This window comes from Zootoca vivipara, chromosome 15 (genome assembly GCF_965207765.1).
Source record: "Zootoca vivipara chromosome 15, rZooViv2.hap1.1, whole genome shotgun sequence".
In the NCBI taxonomy this organism is placed as follows: Eukaryota; Metazoa; Chordata; class Lepidosauria; order Squamata; family Lacertidae; genus Zootoca; species Zootoca vivipara.
Genome location: NC_142598.1, coordinates 18,959,599 through 18,986,627, shown reverse-complemented (window position 1 = coordinate 18,986,627; position 27,029 = coordinate 18,959,599). Strand labels below are relative to the sequence as shown.

General features: G+C 46.9%; 1 protein-coding gene across 2 annotated transcripts in view; it reads left to right on the top strand.

Annotated features, from left to right (window-relative positions):
* FBXO10 (F-box protein 10) overlaps window positions 1–25,565 on the top strand; it is a 32,640-nt gene extending 7,075 nt beyond the window's left edge. Inside the window, exons 3-11 of one of the 2 annotated variants that reach the window (XM_035140719.3) lie at window positions 224–1,081; window positions 8,359–8,508; window positions 11,077–11,213; window positions 13,978–14,048; window positions 14,794–14,946; window positions 15,718–15,993; window positions 18,410–18,720; window positions 21,791–21,972; window positions 22,148–25,565. In XM_035140719.3, the coding sequence (XP_034996610.2) occupies window positions 224–1,081; window positions 8,359–8,508; window positions 11,077–11,213; window positions 13,978–14,048; window positions 14,794–14,946; window positions 15,718–15,993; window positions 18,410–18,720; window positions 21,791–21,972; window positions 22,148–22,325 (2,316 nt within the window). In that variant the 3' untranslated portion in view covers window positions 22,326–25,565. Of the gene's footprint in view, window positions 1–223; window positions 1,121–8,358; window positions 8,509–11,076; window positions 11,214–13,977; window positions 14,049–14,793; window positions 14,947–15,717; window positions 15,994–18,409; window positions 18,721–21,790; window positions 21,973–22,147 lie in introns of both variants that reach the window. The other variant, XM_088658493.1, reaches the window with a different exon arrangement.
* Window positions 25,566–27,029: the final 1,464 nt, after the last annotated feature.

Sequence of the window (27,029 nt, the reverse complement as noted above, 5' to 3'; positions counted from 1 at the left end):
AAGCCCTAGGCTCTGTGGTTTAGACCACTGTGCCACCCGCGTCCCTAGGAGTAGTAGTAGTAGTAATAATAATAATAATAATAATAATTCTATGTCACCCATCTGAGTGGGTTGCCCCAGCCACTTGGGTGGCTTCCAACAAAATATGAAAAACACAATAAAACATCAACCATTAAAAAGTTCCCTGAACATAGATTGATCTGGTGTCATTCTTTTTCTTTAGACAACCTCGGGCCATGTCCAGTTTGACAACTGCAACTTTGAGAACGGACAGCTTCAGATCCATGCCCCGGGCACTTGCCAAGTGAAATTCTGCACTTTCAACCAGTCCACCATCAATTTCCACAGCGTGGCCATCTGCCTCCTGGAAAACTGTGAGTTTGTGGGTAGTGAAAACGCCTCGGTGACCGTGGATGGCTGCCCATCTGTGGACAGGAACTGGGCCTGTAAGCACTTGAGCACATTGGCCAAATCTTGCTCCGCTTCGCTACAGATGCCGGAGCCACAGACACATTGCAGCGCATCAAAGCTGGAGAGCCAGGGGCCTCTGCTGACAAGCGTACGGACCTGTGAAATTGTGGTGAGTGGGGACCCTGGCAACGCGCTACCTGCTCCGCACCCTCCAGCAATGCTGAAGAAAGGGTGCGAGAAAGGGTGCGAAGTCACTGGGCATCTCCACGGGGCCAACAGGGAAGAGGCCACGACAATGGAGACGGATTCTAGTGACAGCGAACTGAGCATGAGCAGCGAGAACGAGGACGACGAGGAGTCAATGTGCCGGCTGCCTTACCAGGCGCACAGCCTGAGCCACATGCTGGCCAAAGTGATTGATGGCAGGCCACAGGCCGACGGCTTGGTGGCGCTTCCAAGCGACTACGAGCTGAAAACGCTGCAGCAGGAGCTTCAGAAGGACAAGGAGGCGCAGTCTCTTGCCAACGCCATGCAAGGATGCCTCGTTCGGAAGTGCCTCTTCCGGGATGGGAAAGGCGGCATCTTTGTTTGCTCCCAAGGACAAGTGAGAGTGGAAGGGAGCATCTTCCGGGACTTGACCTATGCTGTGCGATGCATACAAAACAGTAAGGTGCCGTACAAGACGAGGAGCAAAATCTCGCATGCCTGGGTTAAGTCAGCAGTAGTGTTCGGTCGGTTTGGGATTTCCAAACCTTGAGCTTCACACCTATTAATAGTTGGGGATGTTGGCCTCCTAATTTAGTTGCGATTTGGAATAGTTTGTGCCTGCCATTCCTCCCTAAGGAGACCAGAGGGTTGTATGCTGGAAACAGCAGAACACCGCAGAATATAAAGAAATGGTAGAAAGCAGTAAAGCAACAACAGGTCAAATAAGCTAAGATTAAATAAAGGATCGATTAAATAGGAAAGTTGTCACTGTCCTCCCAAACAGAGGCAGCAAAGAAGCCAAATGGAGGTTGAATTGTAGAGTTGGGAGGGACCACAAGAATCATCTAGTCCAACCCCCTGCAGGAATCTTTCGTCCAATTGGAGCAACCCAGTCAGTTGGGCAGGGTACCGATAATAAAAAGTTATCTTCAGGCAGGTTGCTGAAGGTGGGTCATTCCTCAGAGAAGGGGGCTCTGGGGAGAAAGGCAGAGCTGCGAGAGTCCTCCTTGGTTGCCGTTTCCACGCCGAAGAATTCAGAGGTCCAGCCAAGGTAGTTTTGAAAGGGCTTGGGAGATGTTATGTGAATTGCAATACACAATTTAATTTATGGAGTCTGCAACCATTTATGGCTAGGTCTTAAATCCTGCGCATATCTCTTCAACAATCTGGCGAGCGTGCTGGTGCTCCTTGCTTAGCAACCTTTAAAAAGGAAGCCTTTTGTGTAGGGAGCTGTTGAGATTTTAGGATCCTAATTATTCAGAGACAGTGGCCAGGATATTGGCAGCTCCTGGGCACAGAAAAAAGAAACTGGGCCACGTGAATTGTATATGCTGCACCCTTCATCCATGAATGCTTTGCTGCAGGGCTGGCTGACCTTTGTTTTGGGACTGAGGGCCACATTTGACCTTTGCCAAGCACCTGAGGGCCACATGCCTGCATGGGATGTGGCCACCCACACTCTTGCACACACATTTTTCCATCTGTGTGCGCGCACACACAACACCCCTTCCTTATTTAATTGTGACAAAGAGGAGGGGGTTGTTGACCCATCCCCAATCTGATGACTGGTGAGGGGGCCATTTGCACCCCTGTCAGGGTGCTGGGCTGGGCAGACACCCAGCTTCCATCAACCCCCCCCCCCCCAATCTTTCTGCAGCTTCCAAAACAGTAGAACTGTTTCCTTGGAATCTGTTCCCCCAGGACTGGAGGTCTGCCGCTTTTTACAACAAAGGTATTGAGTCGTACCTTGGTGGCTAACAAATTTATGGTAGCATAAGCTTCTGTGGACCACAGCCCTCTTCATCAAATGCATGAATCGTTATCCTCAGTTGCATATATACCCGTGGGTTGTGTTTTCATCTTGGGGTGCGTGTGTTATAAAGCAGTGAATTCAGAGGGGAACAAATATAGTGATGGCTGCATCATTAATAGCGGTAATTCTCAAAACAGTAGTAGACGACGATGCAGTGATCCTGGCACCAGTAAGCCAAGTAATGCATGCAGCATGGTGGAAACCTGTTGTCCTGATTGAGTCCAGAACTGATGGCATTGAATTTCTTGATGAATTCAGAGGTTCCATATCACAGTCTCCCTTGAAGATTGCTTCTTCATCTATTAAGGATAGCACATCATGCATCTCAGCTGGTCAGAGCGTCGTGGTGCTGCTAATTCCAAGGTTGCAGGTTCGATCCCTGTACGGGGAAGCTGTGTATTCCTGCGTCGGGCTCCCTCAGGGTCCTTCCCAGTTCTACAACACTATGATTCTGTCTGATGGCATGTGATGTAGTCAACAATAGTTTATACCAGCAGTAGCCAATGTGTTGCCTTCCAGCTCTTTTGGGCTACAGCACCCATCAGCCTAAGCCACCATAGTTAATGGTCGGGGATGAGGCGAGTTGCAGTCTGCAACATTGGCTGCTTCCGGCTTATGCCATAACAGATTTGTTAGCCTTAAGGTATCACAGGAGTCTGTGTCGATTTTGCTGCACCGGCCTCAACATGATGCCTCTTCTGGGAACTCTCGCCACCTGGTCTCCGCAGATTGTGGAGGATGGCGTGAGTATTCTCTTCCCGCCCCTGGATTTGCTCCTTTGCAATAACAGCGTCAAGAAGCGCAGAAGCCAAACGGGGAGATTGTCATTTTTCAGTGCAGGACTCCTGCGCTCTGAGCGCTCAGCTTAGCTGATGAGTGAAGCATTAAGTGGGGGGTTTGTGTGCCGTTCGTTACCCAGCTATTGTTCCCGGGTGAAATGCTCTGCAATTACACCTGCATTTTTCTGAGCAGCGTTCAGCCTGCCGTTCCAAGCCAGCAATTTGCTGCTCGCTTGTTTCAAAGAGGAGGGAGGGAGGAAAGGAAGCAGAGGGAAGTTTGTTTTCTTGGCTTTTGAGAACAGAACTTTGAACAGAAGCAGAGCTTTTTTTCTTTTCTTAAAGGAATATGTACTTTATAAGATGGAATCCCATTTGTTTTGGTTCCTAGTCCACTGCATTCCCAAAACCTAGAAGGGCAGCGAGAAACGACTCTGTATCTCATTAATTCTCGTAACACTGTGAAGTGCAGTTTAAGTTGCAGGAGTGAAGTTACAGGGAACCAGGCAGAGGGCCTTCTCGGCAGTGACACCTTCCCATCAGATGTCAAGGAGATTTAAGTAACTATACAACTTTTAGAAGACATCTGAAGGCAGTTTTGTTTGACGTTTTATTATGTTTTTATATGCATTGGAAGCCACCCAGAGTGGCTGGGGCAGTGTTAGAATCTCAGATATATAAGCTAGGTGCCAAATGGCTCCTTTAAGCAGGATTACAGTTGCCCAAACGGAATGTCTAGTTGCCATTTTGACTCAAAAGTTGTATTTTTCAACGTGACTTTTGGTTCCTGAAATTCATTCTGATTGTTACAGATAAAATATAACTACAGGGTGTGTTGTTAGTGCGTGAAAACAGGCAAGATCCAAGGATCCCCAGGCATGCACCTCCAGATGGTGGAGACAGCAGGCACTATCCTGGCACCCGGGCATCTTCGCTTGGTCACAAGTGGCCGATAGCCAGGTGCTAAATGCGCCTAGTGCCTGTTGAATTTTGAACACTGGGCTGGGGCAACCTGGCCAGATGGGTGGGGTATGAATACTAAAAGGATTATTATTATTACGGAAGGGGAACTGAGGCTGAAAGGACAATGGAAGGAGGACAGTACTGCTGTACCTCTAACACAGAAGTGGGGAACCTTTTTCAGGCTGAGGGCTGCCACAAATGCCCACGTTGTGTGGTGTCAGAGGCAAAAGTGGGCAGAGCAAGGAATGCATTTTTGTTTGTTTGTAAACTAGTTCCTGTGCCCACTCACACACCCATCTCTGCCCTCAGTGCTAATTTTTTAGAAAAAGAGGTGCTGGAACTCGCCATGAATAACGCCATTGTTCTCTTATAATGGCAATGGTCACCTGAGAGGTGCCGGAATGTGAGTTTCAGTGAGTTCCGACTGCAAAAAGCCCTGTCTGCCCTCCACCTAGGCAAGCAAAAAAGCAATACAGTGGTCCCCTGACTTACGAACTACCTGACATCCGTAGGTTTCGACTTACGAACGGGACAAATGGCCGCACGCTTACGAATTTTTCTACATCCGAATGGAAACCTTTGGCAGTTTTAAATGCGGTTCCCTCGACTTACGAATTTTTACATGTGGTTTCCTCGACTTACGAACTTTTCGACCTATGAATGTGCATTCGGAACGGATTAAGTTCGTAAGTCGAGGGACCACTGTAAGTCCGAGGGTCATTTGTCATGGATGTTTTAGTTGAGATTCCTGCATTGCATGGGGTTGCACTAGATCAGGCATCCCCAAACTTCGGCCCTCCAGATGTTTTGGCCTACAACTCCAATGATCCCTAGCTAACAGGCCCAGTGGTGGGGGAAGATGGGAATTGTAGTCCAAAACATCTGGAGGGCCGAAGTTTGGGGATGCCTGCACTAGATGATCCTCAAGGTCCCTTCCAACTCTGATTCTTCGAACATAAAATGTCAACGTATAGTACATACTGCTTTCTTGATCTGCATAAAGGGCCAGATTCAACTAGTGCTAGTGCAGGGCAGCCCAACTTTTCATACCAAGTGGGTCGCAAGAGTACTTAGACATGGAACCTGTGGGCCGCACACTGCCATGTTGGGTGGGGGAGCAAGGCGAAAATGTGAGCCCCCTGCCCCCATCCCTCTTGCTGCCTTCCCAAAGCCGGAGACACCGGGTTTGGGGAAGGAGATGTGAGGCTCTGGCAGGGCCCTCCTTCCCAAATCTGGGAAAGCGCTAACTAGGCTTTGGGAAGGAGCTGGGAGAATTCTAGGACCCTGCCAGTATGAGAGTTGAAGGGTGTGTGTCAAATGTTGACAATCACTCTGCTCAAGTGGAAGCTGGTGTAAGGACTCCCATTAGGGATTTCCTTCCCCCTGTCTTTCCCCGTGCACCTCCCAAATCTGCCACGAACCCCCCCCCCCCGAACTGTGCAGATGGAGGAGAGGGGAGATCATTCTGTCAGGCGAGCGGGAATGCTTGCGTTGATGGACCGATGACGCATCAGCGCAACGTGGAATTCCACCCAAAGTCTCCATTCAACCATACAGGACATACGTCACAATGTACCTAATAAAATGTTAGTATTTACATATTTAGGACATACAGTTTCATGGAGAGTGGCTCACGAATCGGTAGCTAGATTACCGGCTGCCTGGCTCTCACCAAACAGTTGTTGCAGGCCAGTAACTTTTGTGGCGTTGCTTACGAGACTGACCTTGGCGTCCATCTCCTCCACCCCTGGCCCGGCTGAATGATTCCGTAAGTCCCTGAGGTGGATCCGTCCCGGTCAGAAATTAAGAGAGCTGTAAACACCTGTCATCCTATTAACTGTTATGGGGATAACCACAGTATTTTCTGTTAATGCGCCCGAGAGCCGAGCTTAGTATTCTAATCGGAGCTTGACCTCCATGCCAGGTCAATGGTGAGTGACTAATAAGGAGAGGAGCACAGCCATCTCCCCCTCCCCTCCGCTCCAGCATTTTAATTAACGGATTGGGGGGCGAGCCACCTTTTCAAATGAGCAAATAAAGGCGTTGTAATTTAATTATAATCTTCGATACGCGGCGCTTACCAAGGCGAGGATATTGCAATTTGTAGATTTATTCCTTTACGCTTGTCAGACATGGGTTTAAAGGTTTATTCGACTGGAATGGAATTAGGCAGCGCAGTACGCATGAATATCTAAACCACTTACATGCGCAAATAAAACAATGCCAGGATGGAAAGCGCCTCCTCACTTTTCACTTTCGCCAGCCTGAGTAGATTATGCTTCTCGTGTGTGTGTGTGTGTGTGTTTGCTCTCAGTCTCTTGCTCTGTAAACCAGGAACTTCAAAACTGTGTGCGGTGGGGCTGCTAGCATACTGTGAATTCAAAGTGTCCCCACACTGAGGAGGAGGCCTGCTGCTTCTCTGCATGATGTACTGCTCTCGTCTTGCTTGCTTCTGCACAGCTTTCGTTCTGTCGTTCTGAATACCTGGGAGTGCACCACCTGCATGCTTTCTACTCAGTCTCTGTTCTGAAAACAGTGATGTGGAGCGGAAAATTTTCTGGAATCTTTCCCAGTGCTTTGTCCTTCCACAGAGAACGTTCCGCTTCCTAAGTTCATACACAAGAATGAATGGGTGTCAGCTTTTAATAAATATTGGGCGAGCTGGGCAGTTTCAGTGTTTTTCTAAGCTTTCTTTACTAAATGCAAGTAAAATGAATGGGCTTAATTTAGATCCCTCTCTAGGGCAGTGGTAGCCAACATTGTGCCCTGTGGCTGTCATTGGACTCCATCTCCAATCATCCCTAACCAAGAATGGTAATTGATCAGTGATGATGGGACCTGTAGTCCAACAACATCCGAATGGCACCACATTGTCTATCCCTGCTCTAGGGCATCAGAACAATTTATGAGTCAAATTATTCCATGCAAATTACTCTAACCTGCAGAAGACTTTTTAAACAGTGCGTTATCAGCAAGGTTGAACAACAAAAAAACCACCCAGCGTATGCTCCCCCACCTTTTTCAGAGTCTTGGGAGTAAGACCATCAAGTTTTGTCCAAAGCACATGATTTCTCCCAGAGTCCTTTCCCCGAGAACTCCTCTCCATAACTATCTGGGGAATTTTTTCCAACTCAACATTCCCTCACTGTGAGAAGTGAAGCTAGAGGGAACCAAGCAGAGGGCCTTCTCGGTGGTGGCGCCCACCCTGTGGAATGCCCTCCCATCAGATGTCAAGGAAATAAACAACTATCTTGCTTTTAGAAGACATCTGAAGGCAGCCCTGTTTAGGGAAGTTTTTAATGTTTGATGTTTTATCGCTTTATTATTATTAATAATAATAGTAATAATCTGCTGGGAGCTGCCCAGAGTGGCTGGGGAAACCCAGCCAGATGGGCGGGGTATAAATAATAAATTATTATTATTATTATTAAGAGCATGGAATGGGTTCCTCCAAAGGCAGGCAGTCCTGTAGTCTCTGTATTGAGAGCAAATGGATTTGTCAGCGTAAAGCAACCTCTATGTCTCTGCATGAGTCATTGCTCTGTGTTTGCTCCTTTCTGACCATGCCTCTTGACTGGGATGATTCTTGGGGCAGAGAAATTGGGGTAGGCTTTCTTGAGGGCAAGTAGGGAGCAATCCTGTCGCGTCCAATGAACAATTACTTGCCACCAGAGGAGCCCACCCCCTTTGTCTCTGTGTGGGTTACTGCTTTGGAACTGCCTCCTAGTCAGGAAGCGTGCCAGATCAGTGATGACTCATTCAGAGACACAGCGAGGTGGGCTTCCCGGGAGAAGATAACTCCCCTTCATACTGTAAAAAGTCAGCTTGTTTCTGGATGCGAGAGTGAAGTGTGCTTCCATTTTAATTCAGAAAATTATGCATCTCAGTTACGAGAAGTCTGGGAAATAATTATGCAGGCACAGTAAGATAGGGAGAAGGTGAGCTAGGGTGCTGTCCCTCATTTCCCCTCGATGCACAAGGGGTAAGGACGGCTGGATAGTGTCAAAGGAGAATAGGGACTTCCCTAAGGCCACCAAAGCAATTTGAGGCAGAGACAAGATTCAAATTAGAGGCTTCTTGCACCACAGCTCAGTCTTGACCCCGTTTTGTTTGACAATCTCAGCCTGACAAACGCTAGCTCCTCCTTTGCCTTTTTCTAGAAATGCATTTGCCTTTTCTTTCCTTTAGATCGTCATGCTGAAGAATGACATTCACCACTGCAAGACCTCGGGGATATTTCTGCGCCTTGGGGCGGGAGGCCTGATTGCAGAAAACAACATCCATTCCAACTGTGAAGCTGGCGTGGACATTCGGAAGGGAGCCAACCCTCTGATCCTGGTATTGATCCTTGTGTGCTCGAGTTTTTACCCAAAGAGCTTGACGCCACAAACTTGGGATTCACCTAACACAAATGTTTAGTGAATGTGGGCATTAGTAAGAGAGAAGCAACAGGCGGGAGGCAGGTGCTTACCCCTCCCCCTGCAAGTCTCCCTCCCCAGGGCACTCTTCCTCCTAGCTGGAGTCTTAAACTGGAAGACTCCTGGCTGGGAAGGAAAGGAGCCTGGGGACATAAGTTGCATGGAGGGCTGTAGCGCCAAGCAGTCACACCCGTAAACACTTCTCCCCAGTGCATGTGTCCCCTGAATTCACATTATGCTGCAGCCAGAGTCTTGGGAATCCCATGTTTGCTGCATAACATGACAGCTGCTTTTGATCTAAGCCGGCTACTTGTTTTATCCTCAAATTCTTCCTATGTTTGTATGAAAAACCTGTAGCTCTCAGCTGCTCCCTTCCAGTAAGTTTTTAGGTTACCCCCATGCCATGCTAAAGATGTTGGAACTCCGTAATGATCAAGCAGCTTTCATTGCCGTCCAAGAGTCCAAACAAGTCATTCATTAGTTACTATTAGGGAAGTTTTTAATGTTTGAGGTTTAATCGTGTTTTAAATATTCTGTTGGGGGCCGCCCAGAGTGGCTAGGGAAACCCAGCCAGATGGACGGGGTATAAATAAGAAATTATCATTATTATTTGGGTTGTGTTATGTGGGACACATCCCTGCTACTGTAGAGCTTTTCCTAGTGCTGTGCAAGAGGGAGGTGGCTTAGGACCCTCGTACCTATGGGATGGCCTCTCCTGGTATGCCCCGTGGAGGACCTTAAGGCCCACAAATAACAACATTTTGGAGATCCCGAGCCATAAGGTGGTTAGATTGGTCTCAACTAGGGCCAGGGCCTTTTCAGTACTGGCCCCGACTTGGTGAAACACTCTCTCACAGGAGACCAGGGCCCTGCAGGATTTGACATCTTTCCGCAGGGCCTGCAAGACGGAGCTGTTCCGCCTGGCCTTTGGGCTGGACTCAGTTTGACCCCTATGTTTTCATCCCTTATGGTTTTGATTTGGGCTACTTTAAAATGAGGCTGCATTTTAACCCGTATTTTAATTAATTGTTTTTCTTTCTTTTACGTCTTATTGTAATTTTACTGGTGTCAGCCGCCCAGAGCCCGGTTTTGACTGGGGAGGGCGGGGTATAAATAAAAAATTATTATTATTAGTGAGAGGCTCCATCCTTGCACAATGCAAGCGGGTGTGGACCTAGGCTTGCTGGTGGACAGCAGCCTTCCTTTAAGGAGGAGGAAGCAATTCAAAATTGAATCAGCTGCCCAAGGCAGGGGCTGGAGGGACTGGAGACACGTCCCATTCATTCTGATGTGTTGGTGCAAGGAGGTTTCCCATGCCTTCTTTCCCCACCCTTCTTTGGGTAGAAAACAGAGCAATGGACCTTTTCCTGTCCATTGTGGTCTTGATTCCTCACAATACGGTGGCATGGGATGATAGGTTGGTGACTTTTATTGGCTCATTCAGATATGTGCCCGTATTTATAAAAAAAAGCATTTATCCCATCCTCAGTCAAACTGTTCTCAGGACAGTGTCAAAGAACTCATTTAAAGCACTACTGTAATCCCACCAGGAAAACAAAAAGCTGGCAAAAGAGCAAATAATCTTAGAACACTGAGTAGCTGATTTCTGTTATTACATAGCGGAGTGGTAATTCATAAATGTCTGAGAAAATTGCCATGCTTTAACCTGGTGTCCAAATTGAGCTGATATTGGTGCTAGGCAGGCCTCAGAGGGGAGGGTGTTCTGAAGTTGGGGTGCCCCCAGAGGAAACACCTCTGATTAAAGGGGGCATGTGCAGAAAATTGAGAAGACCAGGCAAGATGGTCCCCGAAGTGTTTGACTTGCATTTGGAATTTTAGCTGGATCACTCACCCCCAAAATCGGATCTACAAATGTAACATTGGCCCGCGGACGTCATTATTCTCTGCCCGCAGGAGCTAGGGTTGCTAACTGACCAGGAAAAGAAGAAGAAATCCTGCCTGGCCAACTCCTGTGCCTTTTTAACAGCAGTTTAATCTGCAGAAATCAGTAGGTGAGGCTTTTTACACAGCAAGAAACTAAAACATCACCACTTGCTAATAACTGCATATTAAAAGCCACAGCTGAGACACAACTCAGAAGCTGCTAAGAGCCAATAAGCCTTTGCCCTCTCCTTTATTCCTGCCCCAGATTTAGGAATTGCTGGACGAGATTATGTATTTATCTGAGTAATGGGGCCAAGGCAAGATGGGAGCCCTTTTGATTTCCATATCGAGTGGCCGCTATAGAGGCAAAAGGCTTAGTCGCAGCCAAAATGCCAGGCCTTCTCCAAGGAGACACAAAATTGGGCTCTTCCTCTCGAAAACAAGCTACTTCCAGCTTTGAAAGAGCTGGGCGCTTTTGTCCGGAGGCTTGCTGACCTTTCTGCTATTGTACTGAGTCCTTGACTTTTCTGTGGCTGATCTCCCTCTCCCCCTCTTGCTTTCTATTTTTCATTCCTCTTGTGCTTGTGCATAAATCAAACGGCAGTGTAATAGGATCCACGGCGGCCTTCGCTCCGGCATCGTTGTCCTTGGCAACGGGAAAGGCATCATCCGTAGCAATCAAATATATGGAAATAAAGAGGCTGGCATTTACATCCTGTATAACGGCAACCCTCTGGTGAGGTATGTTATTCAACAGCAGCATTTATTGCCGTTTTTTGGATGTCGGTTTGAAACAATACACCCACACGTCCTCCATGCAGCTAAAGAGCAGGAAAGTTTATTATTATTATTATTATTATTATTATTATTATTATTATTATTAAGAGCACTGACAGGGAGATGAAGTCTTTAGGCCAATGTACCTGCATCTTTGCAGTCGCTTTCATACTGTATGTTCTGGGCAACTCTAAGGTTGCTGATATAGAATGGGGAGCAATGTTTCCCACTCTATGTGGGGCTGCCTTTGAAGGTGATTGGGAAACTACAACTAATCCAGAATGCAGCAGCTAGACTGGTGACTGGGAGTGCTGCCAACACCATATAACACAGTCCTGAAAGATCTACATTGGTTCCCAGTACATTTCCGAGCACAATTCAAAGTGTTGGTGCTGACCTTTAAAGCCCTAAACGGCCTCGTTCCAGTATACCTGAAGGAGCGTCTCCACCCCCATTCTGCCCGGACACTGAGATCCAGCTCTGAGTTCCCTCACTGCGAGAAGCAAAGTTACAGGGAACCAGGCGGAGGGCCTTCTCGGTAGTGGCGCCCTCCCTGTGGAACACTGCCGTCAGATGTCAAGGAAATAAACAACTATCTGGCTTTTAGGAGACATCTGAAGGCAGCCCTGTTTAGGGAAGTTTTTTATGTTTGATGTCTTGCTGTGTTTTAATTAGTTGGAAGCCACCCAGAGTGGCCAGAGTAACCGAGTCAGATGGGCAGCATATAAAAAATGGTTGTTCTTCCCAGAATGGCAGCTTTCCCTCACCCAGTCCTGCAGCAGCGGATCGTGGTTCATGCAAGGACTACATGGCCTGAGGGTGTGTAGCAAAGGGATGGGGAATCTGCATCTCTTCAGACATTGCTAGCTTCCAAGTTGTGGCAGTTTCAGACCACCATACTCTGACAATAGCTGAATGGCCCCAGTGTTCTCCATCCCTAGCACAGGGCTACTTTGGGTAGGCAGTCCATAGAGCTAGTGTGGCGAAATGGCTAGAGTCTGAATAAACCAGAGTTTGAATCCCAACTTGGCCATGAAGTTCAGTTCATCACCCTCCAGGTTGTGGAGTTTTCAAACTTGGAAGTCTATAGGGCATGCAAACCTGCTACTGATTTATTGGCGGTTCTTGTTTTGAGATGAATGTCGGAGCTGTGCTGCGAATGCAACAGCAGACACTTCTTGCAGGAAAACAACAGCCCCACAACGCTCTTCCGAAACACAAAGCAACCTAGACAGGCTTAAGCATCCGTTTGGGAACGGCTTGTTCCGGCATAATAGCTCAACTGACAAGTGTGAAACAGATTTTATTAATCTGCAAACCATAAGGGTCACGACTGGGCTGAAACAGACCTGTCAAATAAGTAGCAATTTCTAAATAGGCAGGTTTCTTGTCTGGTGATTATGATGCAGTGAATGAAGTCTAGAGGAAATGAATGTAAAAGAACAAGGGAGCTCAGAGCGGAGGCATAATTTCTCTTCCTAGACAACGCTGTCAGCAGCATGCTCATCAAAACAAAAAACCCTGCAAGTCTATTATAATTGAGATCAGTTTGTCCCTGCTAAAACAAGAGGCATTTGACTTGATGATCTTGCTAGTGTTTTTGTTGTGGGAGATGAGGCTTGTTATTCTTAAGAAGATATTATTGCTACGCTAATTATTCCCAAGCAGCCCTGAATGTATTTCAAACAGAAGTCTCACTTGGGTCTTTGGACCAATCGGAAAGCTTGTTTCTCTGGCATTTTTTCTTAAAAGCATCAATCCCAGCAGCATCCAGAGAATGGCTTCAGGAGATTCTCTTTAGGCTGACTGAGATCTCACCATACTATTATTCCCCCACAAAGATCATTATCAGGGAAGGGATAGGGACAGGGTGGAGATAAGCACTGCTCGTTCTCCTTGATCTCTCAGCAGCTTTCAATACTGTTTTTTAAAAAAATAATTTTTAATTGAAGCAAACCAATACTATAAAAAAACCAGAATATTCAAGGGCTCGAGCTGTCATAATGAAAAACAACTGCTTCATGTTAAGCTATCATACTCTTTGCTGATACCTTTTGAAACTTCTGTCTTCAGTCTGACAACAGCAAAGTTTAAGATAATGACTTTTTGAATTCAGATATAGTCACTTACTGGCATCTGGTGACTTAATTGCGGCACAAATAAATAGTACTTTGGAGATTTTTCTGCTTTTTGTAATATATTCTGATTATCTTAAAGTCCTTCATCTAAGTGGGATATTTCCCCCCTCTTAATTCCAGTATTACTGAATTATGATCTGAAAGTGTTCTTGGTAGTATCTCTACTTTTCTTGGCGTGTGTTGATAATTCTCTAGAAATCCATACTGAGTCGATTCTTCCGCTAGACTGATGCGGTTCTGAGAAGAACGTGAATTTTCTGTCCACTGGGTGTTTAAACCTCCATATGTCAATCAGATTAAAGTTCTCCACCATTTTGAAAAAAGTTACAGGTAGTCTTCCTCCTTTTGAGTCCGTTTTTCTTACTGTCCTATCTATCTCTAGATAGACTACCCCATTTAAGTCTCCCATTAATATTATCTCCTGGCCCATATACTCCAACAATCTGTCTTCTAGCATTTTTTAAAATTCCGACTCTTTCTTATTCGTTGCATATATTCCAACTATTCCTATTTTCTCACCTTGTGCTGTTTATACAAATAAGCAAACAGTATAAAACACTGACAGTGCTCTCCACCCTTTTTCATTCCAGTGGGAACCACATCTTCCAAGGCCTTGCTGCTGGCATCGCTGTGAACGAGAACGGAAGAGGCCAAATAACAGGTGTAGGAAGGAAAGCATTTATGGGACATGGGTTTGAGTCAGGCGAAAATTAACCTCCAAGCAGTGGAATCCTCATTTCAGTTTTGGCAGGGTTTTATCGTGTCTGATCCCGTGCCCTCCGAACTAGTAAGATGTCACGTTGGGAGGAATGGTGGTGTAGCATCGGTTGCCGGTGTTCGGGGCACATGGGTGCCAAGCCGGGGGCGTACAGCCCGGCCCTCATTTGCAGAGCAACCCCACCCCCACCAGCCACACTGAGCCACCTGTCCGCCTGCGCAGGGGGGAGCCCAGCCAGCTAATGCTGACCTTGGTGGGCAGAGAAGAGCACTGGCCTGGGCTGTGCTGGGGATGTCTGCATGGGGATGCCTGGTTCATACCCCCTCAAAAATCATGTGCCCAGGGCCACGGCACACACACACTCCTGGCCAGGATGGTCCCTAGCTCAGTGGCTGAGCAAGTAAGACTGGGAATGAATGTCAATTGCCTGAGCCACCTCCCCCCCAAAGGAGCTGCTGGCAGCCAGTGTAGACCAGGGGCCCCCAGACTGCTGCCCCCGAGGCTCGTTTATCCGCCCCCCCCCGGCACCCACTGCCGCTGCCCGCTCTTATCGGCACGGCGTGGTGGCCCACTTCCGGGTTGCCGGAGGACCAGAAATAGCTTGTGCGCATGCGCAAGCGTCATTTCCGGTGCTCCTTTGGATAATTGGCAGTCATTCGTTTATTCTTCCTTCCTTAAACTGCTTTAGAAAACGTCATCCGGGAGAACCAGTGGGGAGGTACAGACATCCGTCGTGGAGGTGACCCTGTACTCAGAAGTAACCTGATCTGCTGTGGCTATTCAGACGGCGTGGTAGTCGGGGAGCGTGGGAAAGGGCTCATAGAAGGAAACACCATTTATGGTAAACATCTGCCGACAGTGGAGTTATTACCACCTCCGTATCCTTGTTTCCCTGGGTCTTGTGTGCTGAGCGTAGCAGAGCAGCTCTCCACAGACTGTTGTAGAATCCAGTTTCAAAATGGATGATGGCCTGTCAGGGACTGGCTGGACGCAGAGGAATGGTGGGAGGCACCAGCTAGGGAACATCCAAGGGAAAAGGACTCGGAGCCCAGGGTTTGGGGGCTGGACAACGATGAGTCAGAGGGAGAAGATGGGGAAGAGGAGGAATCTAAAGAGGAAACAAGGCTTAGTGAGCTTGGCAGAGGCTGTGGTAGAGGGAAGTCCAGAATCGGAGCCAGAAGCTGGAGAGGAAGGAGGCCAAGAAGCAGAGATGAGTCCTGCTGCAACTATCTCTCCTCCCTCCCTGTCTCCCGGAACCGGAAGAGGCATGAAAAGGACAGAGGAGAGGTTGACTGCACACAGACGCAGTCTCTGATTGCTTGGGGAAAGCCTTGGAGAGGAGGGGACTTGGATGCCTGTAGGGAGGCAGGGACTTTCTGTCTCAGCAACCGATTTTCATGGAGGAAGACCACCAGAAATGAGCTGTCCTGCTCCTTAGGCCTGACACTCAGCCCAGTCTGTGGAGATTCTGCCTCTCCCCATTCCTCAGCCTCCAACCAGTTCAGGACACCTTGGACCCAGTTAGCTCCCGGCTCAAGCTTCTTCAGTCTCTTGCACAATGTTACACCAGGAAGACAGGCCAATGTGCTTTTCCCCTCTTCTCTTGGCATAGGGAACAAGGGCTGTGGCGTCTGGATAATGTCCTCCAGCCTCCCACACATCACAAACAACCAAATCGGTCACAACAGCATCTATGGGATTGCAGTGTTTTGCCGCAAAGATGATGCTAATGACTACCTCGCCAACCAAGGAGGCAACGAGAACTTCAATGACGAAGGAGAAGCTGCCAACTGGGAGAATGACCTGGAGAGTGAGGAGGAACGCTTGGCTACCCGGAGGCCAATCAGCGTGGCTCTTGTGGAGTCGAACAACATCAACCACAATGGAGGTGAGTGCTGGCCGGGAACATTGTGTAGCCAGCCTTGTCCATGGGAAAGGTCAAAGGGGCTCCAAAGAAGCTTCTGAGAATTCCTTCTGGGAATAGTAGTAGTAATTTATATATTTATACCCCGCCTATCTGGCTGGGTTTTCCCAGCCACTCTGGGTTGCTCCCAACAGAATATTAAAAACACAACAAAACATCAAACATTAAAAACTTCCCTAAACAGGGCTGCCTTCAGATGTCTTCTAACAGTCAGATAGTTGTTTCTTTCCTTGACATCTGAAGGAAGGGTGTTCCACAGGGTGGGCGTCACCACCGAGAAGGCCCCCTGCCTGGTTTCCTGTAGCTTCAGTTCTCGCAGGGAGGGAACTGCCAGAAGGTCCTCAGAGCTGGACCTCAGTGTCCGGGCTGAACGATGGGGTTGGAGATGCTCCTTCAGGTATACTGGGTCGAGGGCTTCAAAGTCAGATAGTTGTTTATTTCCTTGACATCTGACAAGAGGGCGTTCCACAGGGAGCACGCCACTACTGAGAAGTCCCTCTACCTGGATCCCTGGATCCTCACTTCTGGAACTGCCAGAAGGCCCTTGGAGCTGGACCTCAGTGTCCGGGCTGAACAATGTGGGTGGAGACGCTCCTTCGGGTATACTGGGAAGCTCCTGCAGAAATGCTACAGTGCAGGAAAGTGCCAAATCCCTCTGCTGAATGGACGGAAACGTGCATGCAGAAGAGCCTTGCTGTGAGTCTGGGGCTTTTGTGATTCAGTTTCAATTGGTAAGCTGGATACTGAGCGTTTGAGAATGCCACTTTCCTGTAGTAATGAACTGGGACATTTAGAAACTCTGAAATAGCCATTTCAAGGTTTTCATTGTCCTCGCTGTGTAAACATCTGAGGTGCAGTCTGCCTTGTTACTGACAACAGCCAAGCAATAGCAGGAAATGCTGAGGCAGCATTGGGCACCTGTTGGCTACCACCAGCCAGCAACAACCTGTGTGGCTGCTCTGCAGAGGGCAGAGAAGGTGGGCGCTGAGTTGGGCTGCATGCAGCAAGTGCCGCTTGCGGTTCCTGGATAAAAGCCAAGTCCACTCTGCCAATGCTCAGTGACAGTGGACAATCGGAGTGCGGTGGGCCGTTAACACTTTTTCTGCTCACACCGATGGGCCTGCTCTCACTCACTCACTGGACAGCCCTTTACCAGAAGGTTTCCTTTCCTTTCCTCTTAAAATTCTAGCCCAGAGTATCCTGCCGGGGGGTGGGGGAATAACTAGTAAGTTGGAGTCTCAAACAGGTTTTCTTTAAATAAACAATAAATATTTATTTAAGGCAAGATAGTATATAACACACATAATAATAATAATAATAATAATAATAATAATAATAATAATAATAATATATTATTTATACCCCGCCCATCTGGCTGGGTTTCCCCAGCCACTCTGGGCGGCTTACAACAGAAACATTAAAATACACTAATTTCTTAAACATTAAAAGCCTCCCTAAACAGGGCTGCCTTCAGATGTCTTCTAAAAATCTGGTAGCTGTTTTCCTTTTTGACATCTGATGGGAGGGCGTTCCACAGGGCAGGCGCCACCACCGAGAAGGCCCTCTGCCTGGTTCCCTGCAACTTGGCTTCTCGCAATGAGGGAACCGCAAGAAGGCCCTCGGAGCTGGACCTCAGTGTCCGGGCAGAACGATGGGGGTGGAGACGCTCCTTTTAGGTATACATGGATTAAACTTAGGTTACTTCAAGAATACAGTGCGATTTCACTTAAATTCGTCCTTATTTTAAGTTAATAAGTTTGGTTCCTTTATACCAGGCATCTCCAATCTCGGCCTTCCAGATGTTTTGAGACTACAACTCCCATCATCCCTAGCTAACAGGACCAGTGGTCAGGGATGATGGGAGTTGTAGTCCCAAAACATCTGGAGGGCCGAGTTTAAGGGTGCCTGCTTTATACTGTGATACTTTCTTTCAGTTATCCATCCCCTTTAACACTCCTGCTCCTGAGGTACTTTAGTAATAGACCAAAGGGCTCTCCACACCCCCTCCCTTCACTGGGTTTGGGAATTTCTTCTTTTCCTTAGAAGAATCTCTCCCCTCCAGACTAGATTTGAGTCCCAAGTAGGCTGTTCCTTTCCAGCTCCTACTTCTACTGGCTCAACATCTGCCTCCCAGTAAAATTCCAGTCTGTTCCTCCTACAGGACACCAATACGCTCAGAGTGGAAGTATAGCTGGGGTCTGTTTAACTGGGGGCAATTTTTTGTTTTTCATGCAAATATTAACATGGCATCATTTTAATCGTTTGACTCCTATGTTAGATGTATTTCCGGGTTTCTGTCCCTTCTTGCCCCAGGTTTTTGTGGTGATGGTTTTGGTTAAGATAAGTTATTGATTCAGGGGTGCTTTTCCTTCTCTCGTAGCTGCTGGCTTGTACATCAAGAGCAGCGAAGCCCTGAACATCATTGGGAACGCCATCCATGCCAACCACGACTGCGGGGTCTCTGTGTTCCAAAGCTCGCAGCTCACGAGAATCGCAAACAACAGCATCTCTTGCAACAGCCTCGGGGGAGTCGTGGTGGAAGCAGAGTGCCGGGTGGAGCTTCGGGGGAATGGAATTTATGACAACAGCAGCCATGGGGTGGCCTCCAAGGGCGACGGGATCATCACTGAGAATGACATTTTGGGCAATCAGGGCTGTGGCCTCAAGCTGTTGCAGGCAGCCGATATGAAGGTGGGTAGAGAAATAAAAGAGAACAAGCTTGGGCTGAAAGCAAGATGAGCGCTGCAACCCCATCATCGCCTCTGACTATATATATATACACAGTGGTACCTTGGTTCTCAAACTTAATCCATTCTGGAAGTCCGTTCCAAAACCAAAGTGTTCCAAAACCAAGGTGCGCTTTCCCAAAGCAGTAATCAATGTAATGTACTATAAAAGAAATACACGAAAGCTCATACCAATGACAAGCTTAGTTGGTCTCTAAGGTGCTACAGGAATGATTTTTTTTTTGTTAAGACAGTATTGTAGGTGATAAATACTAAAATTATTTTTTTCCCTTACCTGCACTGATGATAGTCATTGTTTGGATGTGGGGGGCTTTTATCCATTTCCACAGCCCGACTGTTGTAAGCCAAAAAATGGCTTACAACACTACAATCAATCAATCAATCAATCAATAAATCAGTAGCTGAACTGGGTTCCACACAGTCACTAAAACAAATTAACTGAAAAAGCCTCAAAAACAAAAACACAAAATAAATAGCAAAAACAAAAGTGCCAAACTTAATCTGTTCTGGAGTCCATTTGACTTCTGAAATGTTTGGAAACCAGGGCACAGCTTCTGATTGGTGCAGGCACCCCAGAAACAATAGCTGACAGCTGCATCGGGTGCTTGGCTTCCACAAAACGTTTGAAAACTGGAACGCTTCCGGGTTTGGGGCATTTGGGAATGAAGGTACCACTGTATATGAATACGAGAGATTGACAGACTTATGAGACTTTACAGACTTATTCTGAGGCACATGGCAGCGTAAAACAAACCCCTACTGCTCTCTCAGTAAAATTCACTAACGCTGTACATTTAATAACAGATCTAACCGAATAAACTGCCTACTGTGGTGATGATTATAGAATTCTATATTGCAATAACTCTTCCCATAGCATTTTGGATGCCCCTGTGAAGCTCGTTTGGTTAGCTGCCCGTGGTCCTCCCATGAGCTTCTGTGGCAGAGCGGAGATATAAACCCAAGTCTTTGTGGTCCAGCACTCTGCCCACTAACACCAGGTTATTCCCGCTGCCATGCTGACACTCTACATAGGGGGTCCCCAACCTTCTTGGGTCCAGGAGCACACGTGGAGAGCTAAGAAACTACTGTGAACACCGCAAAATACCTATTTCGCAGAAGAGAAGAAAAACGTGATGCTCGGAACCGCCCTCACCCCACCCCCAAAAAACCTACGCACATGTTCCCAAAGAAATAAAACAGACAAACAAGCTACAACCAAACAACAACAAAATTCCTAAAAATCCCACATCGCTCAAATAAAAAAACCAAACGAAAACAATTGCAGAAATGGGGACGGGTGCAAAGGGCCCACACAGCTCTATATTGACAAGTGATCACATTTTAATAGGAAGGGTTGTTTGTTGCCTCTGCTCCTGTTTTCTCATTTGCATTCTGGCAAGAATCCATTGCCTACCCCAAGAGAAGTAGCAGAGCAAGTAAACAGGTTGGAACAGTCCTCGGAGAAGCAGGGGGAAGCTGCTGCTGTGGAGAGAAAGATCATGTTGAATGTGGTCCCAGAAAATGACAGGAGGCGAAAGAAATAAACACATGGGAGAAGAGGAGGAACTACAGAGCCATTCACTGACACCGAGAGCCCTTAACACCCCAGCAAAACACACATAAATGTGCAAGTTCTGCAGTGAATATTTTTTTAAAGTAAATTGTGTCTTAATTTGTGTACCAACCTCTAGAAAATGCTTCCATTTCTTTCTCAAAATAAAAAAATTCCTTCCAGCAGCACCTTAGAGACCAACTAAGTTTGTCATTGGTATGAGCTTTAGTGAGCATGCACGCTTCTTCAGATACCTGAAGAATATCTGAAGAATCTGAAGAAGTGTGCATGCACACGAAAGCTCATACCAATGACGAACTTAATTGGTCTCTAAGGTGCTGCTGGAAGGAATTTTTTTTATTTTGTTCCGACTACGTCAGACCAACACGGCTGTAACATTTGTAACATCTGTAACATTTCTTTCTCAACAAAATAAAAAAAATCCTTCCAGCAGCATCTTAAAGACCAACTAAGTTTTTATTTTGGTATGAGCTTTCATGTGCATGCACACTTCTTCAGATACAGAATATCTTTAAGGTGCTGCTGGAAGGAATTTTTTTATTTTGTTTCGACTACGTCAGACCAACACGGCTACCTACCTGTAACATTTCTTTCTCAGTTGTTCTTGTTGTTTTCAGTATTGCCGTATAGTGGATTGTGGAATTTGAGTGTGTGTTGCACCACCAGTGGCTGGTAATTTAACACAGTTTCCCAGAGAACAGCTGTTGGCCCTTCCAGTTCCCTCTTGAACATGGGCATAACCATAATTTTTGTTGGGGTGGGGGTGGGAACAGGACACCACCTGACCTCATCCTAGTCTGGCTCAGATTTGGAATGAAATTTCTCAACAGTTGCTTTAAATTACTTTTGACCCCAAGTGCTCCGAAAAATCTGTCAAAAACTTGGGCATGAATTTTAAATCCCAATTCCATAACTTCTCCCAAGCACCATAATACCTCTTTAAGCAGACATGGCTTCTGCCGCAGAATCCTGGGAACTTTTGTTAAGGGTGCCAGTAGTTGGTAAAAAGACCATTATTCCTCAGAGCGGCATAACTGTCAGTTCCTCTTTGCAGGAAACAGTCTTCCTGACTTCTAGTTCCTTTAGACCAGGCATAGGCAAACTTGGCCCTCCAGGTGTTTTGGGACTACAACTCCCACCATCCCTAGCTAACAGGACCAGGGTTCAGGGATGATGAGAATTTTAGTCTCAAAACATCTGGAGGGCCGAGTTTGCCTATGCCTGCTTTAGACTTTCTCTCTCTTGAGGTTCAACTGGCACCAAATTTCCATGGCGTTCAGAAGCTCACAGGTCCTTGCCAAGCTGTCTTGGGCACTTCTTGTTTAAATCGCTCGCTTCTGGGAAAACCGACTCACTCTTTCTCTTCCAGAATGATAAATCACCTAATTTTGCTATTGGAGTGCTATGTTACCATCATTGTCTTCTCCTCTTTTCCTTCAAGGTAACCAAGAACAGAATCCACTCCTTTCGAGGTTATGCGATTGAGATGCTTGACCAGACCAAGGCCTTGGTGCAAGACAATGTGATTTTCCAAGGGAAGTCCAAAAAGAGCATTTTGCAGCAGGCATCCAACACGGAAACCTGTGTCATTCAAAGCAACAAGCTCCTGGCATTCAAGAAAAGGTAAGCTAGGTAGCCCTTGGGGGACTTAAGAATATGAGGACCCTTATTCCATACAGCTGATGCCCTCTACTTTTTAAGCACACCGTGTTTTTCCATGTCTAAGGCGGCGTTAATTCAGCCTAGGTTTCCAGCAGCTCTGACGAATACATTGTTCTTGTCCTTCCTGTCCTTCCAGGTCAGACGTTTCCTGGACCCTGGAGAACCCCCCAGCGCGGCCTCACATCGAAGGAGCCTCCCGAGGTGTATCAACAGCTGGGAATAGTCAAAAAGTCTCGAACATGACAGCCAGGATAGCGGCTAGAGTGGATGGGGGCTGCCATAACAACGGGAGCATCTTTTGTACAATTGTGTGATCCCAGCCTTCCTCAGGGGCCACCCTGGAAAGCTTGTTGCAGGAGTGAACGAGCTCATCTTCAGTTGCTTTTCAGTGCAGTGGCTACAGGACAGGGGGAATGGAAATGATTTTGCTCCCTGGCATGGTTGCTCCCTCACCTGTACCCTTACCTCAGGCCTCAGCTGCTGCCTCCTCCTCTTCCTTGCAGTCCTCTCCAGCTGTAGTCTTGTTTGTGAAGGGGAAAGCAGGGCCTTTGTGACATCAGCAGCCACCATGCCAACTCTCACTCCCGTCTGACTCCTCATTGCCTTTTCCCTTAGTGACACTGGCTGCTCAAAATTTGCTCTCGGGTTCGCATAGTGGATGGTGTCACAAAGGCTGCTGATGTCACAAAGCTGGGGAAACCAGTACTTTCCCCTACATACAGTTTTTAAGGGGTGGGGAGAAGTTACAGAGTGCTGTGATGGGCTCCCTTCTAAGTGGAAGATTGAGAGCTTCCCAAAAAGTCTGTTACTTCCCCATAGTTTTCAGTCAGTACTTCTCCTGCCCGTAAAAGCAAAGTGGTGGTGAGTAGATAATAAATAGAAATGGGAGTGACATCATCATGGAAGATGTCTCTTCTGATAAATACCACCAGATAATTATTTAACATTTCCTTCCTTCCTTCCTTCCTTCCTTCCTTCCTTCCTTCCTTCCTTCCTTCCTTCCTTCCTTCCCTACCTACACACACCCTTTTAGTGATTGCCGCAAAGCCAGCTGGTCAAGTTGCCACAGTAATGTTGACAATTCAGCCATGGAGCCGGGCCTTTTCATAAGACAGTGAAGCCTTGCTCAGAATGAATCTCCCTTTCCTCCATTGAATGTTAGTTTTGTTTTCTTCTATGCTGGGAAGTGCTTGGACCATGGCAAAATTGGCCTATAAAGCAGACAGAATTGGAATACACTTGACTCTTCAAGAAGGCAAACAGATCACGGTTTCTAGGCTGTTTTACCGCGTGAAGTTTTAGCAGATGAACACAGCATCTCTTGTACATTGCAAGAAGAAAAACCTATAACTTACTATTGACTAGCAATGTCAAAGTAACATGGTGTTGGCTTTTAAAATAATGTACAAAAATGACCGACAAAATTGACTCCCAGGCAGCTGGCAACCATTTTCATACCAGGGCAGCTCAGAACTTGAAATGATTTTATGCAAGAGGGCCAAACAGAGTATGATGAAGCTGAACATTGTGCCTTTGAAAATTATCTGCAAGACAAAATGGACCTGTACAATTATGGGGGAAAGGTATTTATGGAACTCCTTGGCTTAAATAATGAGTTGAGTTGCTTCTTATTAGACACACACAAAGCAGAAGCTGAATAGTGGTGAATAAATGGGGAGAAATATTTTGCTGTGACTCGGGGGCACGGGGGCCATTCTTCTGATCAAAGAGGGACTAGGATTACCCCCCTTTTATCTTGTAAGGCTCCTCAGTCTTTCAACAGGTACGCAGCAGGCAGAAATGCAACAGGTGAAGCCCTCCCTATTACTTTCTGCATGTCAGGATCTGCAAGCAGGATTATTGTTTTAGTGCAACTATTAAAAGCACCAAAACTGTGGGGGTTGCCCAACATTAGGGCACAATTCAGATGCTCCAGACTTGATGGAAGGAAACTGTGCAAGAACCAAAAAGCCACATTAAGCAGGTTAGATGAAGAATGCGATTTTTTGTGTGTGCATTCAGAAATGGCAAACAAAGTAGGAATTGAATTTTTTTGCTTATATTATCCCTTGCCTAGCAGTGGTGCCCTCTGGCTTGCCTATAGCATATGCACCCAGAGAAGTTTCTTTCTCTATATGTATATAGTTGAATCCTAAACTCCTTGGGTTTCCCTGCGGAGTTGCCAACTTCTTTTCCATTTTAATGGCCTTCATTCTTGTGCCTTTAGCAACACTGGTCTGCAGCAGGAAGGTCACTCGGAAGAACTCATACTTGGGTGACCTCCAGAGTTTCAGGCAGTCGATTGACTAGTTCTGCATTAACTTGGCATGTGCAAGCGAAAACTCGTCTGAAAGAAGAATGCATACTGTGGGACTGTTGCTGGACTACAACTCCCATGATACCTGACTTTTGCCCATGCTTGTGGGGGCTGATGGAATTCCAAAGACACCTGAAGTTCTGTTGGTTCCTCCTCCCTGCCTTACCTCTTGAAGAGAGCCTGAGGCCCCCTTTTTATTGATACAAGAGCTGGATGGGCTGTGCGCTAAGAGAGCAATGTTGGTAGCATTAGTTTTTCATGAACAAGGACCGAATTGCCTTTTGTTTATATCTCATCAGTGTGCAAGTTGGACTGGCTTATTCTGATGTCACGACATGGAACAGTTCTCTTGAGCGAAAACACTAGCAGACCCACATCCAAGGCAAGTCAAAACTCTGCGTAGCCAACAGGCCACGACAACAAATAGCTATGACCTTGCATGGAGCAAAGGAACCTGCCTTATTCCAGGTCAAGACTATTTGCCCTCAAGCCCAAGATTGTTTACTCCAGGGCTGGCTAACCTGTCACCATCCAGGTGATATCTTGGACGTCGACTTCATCAAACCAAAACAAAGCAAAATTTTTAAAATGAATTAAAACAATGCGTACATAAACAATACCTGTACAGATGTGTCATGAGGGAATATTCTTGGATGCAGTGTAGAAACTGCTTCTGTAGAAATTCCTTGCAGGATGTGGCTTCCATCCTCTCTCTACTTACTCCAAAGGAAGTCCCACTGAGACAAGTGGTATATATTTTGGAATAAAAATGCACTAGTCCAGCCCATACGTCAGCCATAAAAGCAAACCAAGCTACAAATTACAAATAGGTCCTCCGATGCAGATCAAGATAGTTTGCAATGGACCCATTGAAACGAAATGAATCCTCATTGCTTTAATGATATTTAGACCATAATCCTATATCCGCTTCTCCAGGAGTAAGCCTCCCCCCCCCAAAAAAAAATTCAATGGGTCTTACTTTTGAGTAGACACAGATAGGCTTGCCACAACTAACCTTGGCTGGATCAGGGCCACAGACATCCCCTTTAAAAGCAACTGGATTTCAATCACAGAAGGCCACTAACCTTTCTAAGAACTTTATAAGGCTTTTAACTTTGTGTCAGATTATGTGTTACATGTTCCTTTTTTAAAAACAGAAGTTAAACATTCTATGTAAAGTTTTATGAAGAAAAACCTGTATATTGCAAGAATAAAAGGCTCTATTTTAAACACCAAACCCTTCTTAATTAACCGGCTTGTTAGATATTGTTAGACATGCAAAAGGACAGTGTGGCTCCTATAATGCCAGCAGCAAGCATGTGGGTCCAGCTGTCGGGGGGGGGGAGAGGTGCTCAGGGATCTGCTCAGCTACAGCAGGCCAGATCTGGACAGGCTTACAGTACTGCTTCCTAGCTGTCATTTCTTTCCATCTCTACAAAGTAGTGTGGATGCTTTGGTGAAAATAGAATTTTTTTGGTGACAGCAGCATTCAAACTCAGTGTGCCTTGTTTGGAGGAGAGATCAGTGGTGGACTACTAGAGAGCATGTCTCATGGATTGGTTGGGCACAGAGGAATGGTGGGAGAACCAGCTGGGGAACCCCAAGGGAAGAACCCCCAGGCTCAGAGCCTGGGGAGTGATGGTGGGACGATGCATGGGCAGAGGGAGGAGATGGGGGAAAGGTGGTGTCGGAAGCTGAAGAGGTAATAGGGCTTAGTAAGCTGGGAGAATCTGTGGCAGACAGAAGTCCAGAATCAAGAGGCAGAAGCTGAAGCAGGAGAGGAAGAAGGAGGCCAAGAGGCAGAGATGTCAGGCTGGGGAAGATTCACAGGCGTCTCCCCTTCCTGCTGCAACAAGCGACCCTCCTTGCTGGTCCCAGAACCAGAAGAGGCATGAAAAGGGCGGAGGAGAGGTTGGCTTCACATAGGTGCAATCTCCGATTGCTCAGAAATAAGCCCTGGAGAGGAGGGGAGTTAGGATGGCTGTGGGGAGGTGTGGGCCTTCGGTCTTGGCAACTGATCCATGGGGCAAGACCTACGGGGGATGAGCTGTTGGGCTCATTAGGCCTGGTGCTCATCCAAGTCTGTGAAGATGTGTGTGTGTGTGTGGATTTGCTACTAAAAGTTTAACTCCAACGTGAACGGTGTGATTTACTGCTGACTTGCTTTTTGACAGGACGACACCGTTTTGCTTCCAGTGTTATGGAGAGCAAATAAATACCAATTGTTGGGAATTTCAGGTGGGGAGGGTGCCACTGCACTCACGTTCTGTTGGTCAGCTTCCCACCTGTGAGAACAGCACACTAGACTAGATGGGCCTGATCCTGCGGGGCTCTTCTGATCATGTACAACAGCAGGCACATGCATCTCTGTTATGGGTCAAGAGGGTGGTTGTGTGTGCAGGGGGCCACTTCTGATTACAGTTAGATGGCTGTTTCTACATCAAAGCATGACAGCCCGGTTCATTGCAATTTTCCTCCCTGGAATAAAGGGAGGGTACCCAGAGGGCCTGAAACACGCTGTTCCATACGCTCCACTCAAAACAGTGGGAGGCCAGATACAAGAGGGAGAAATGACAACCTAGTTGATTTTCTTAAAGGTCTTTGCTGTTAAAAGTTTTGCAGTATAATAGCAGCAGAACGCATCCAGGCACACCCACATTCATCATACAGTGAACAGCTTCCACAGTCAGTGGGAGGATAG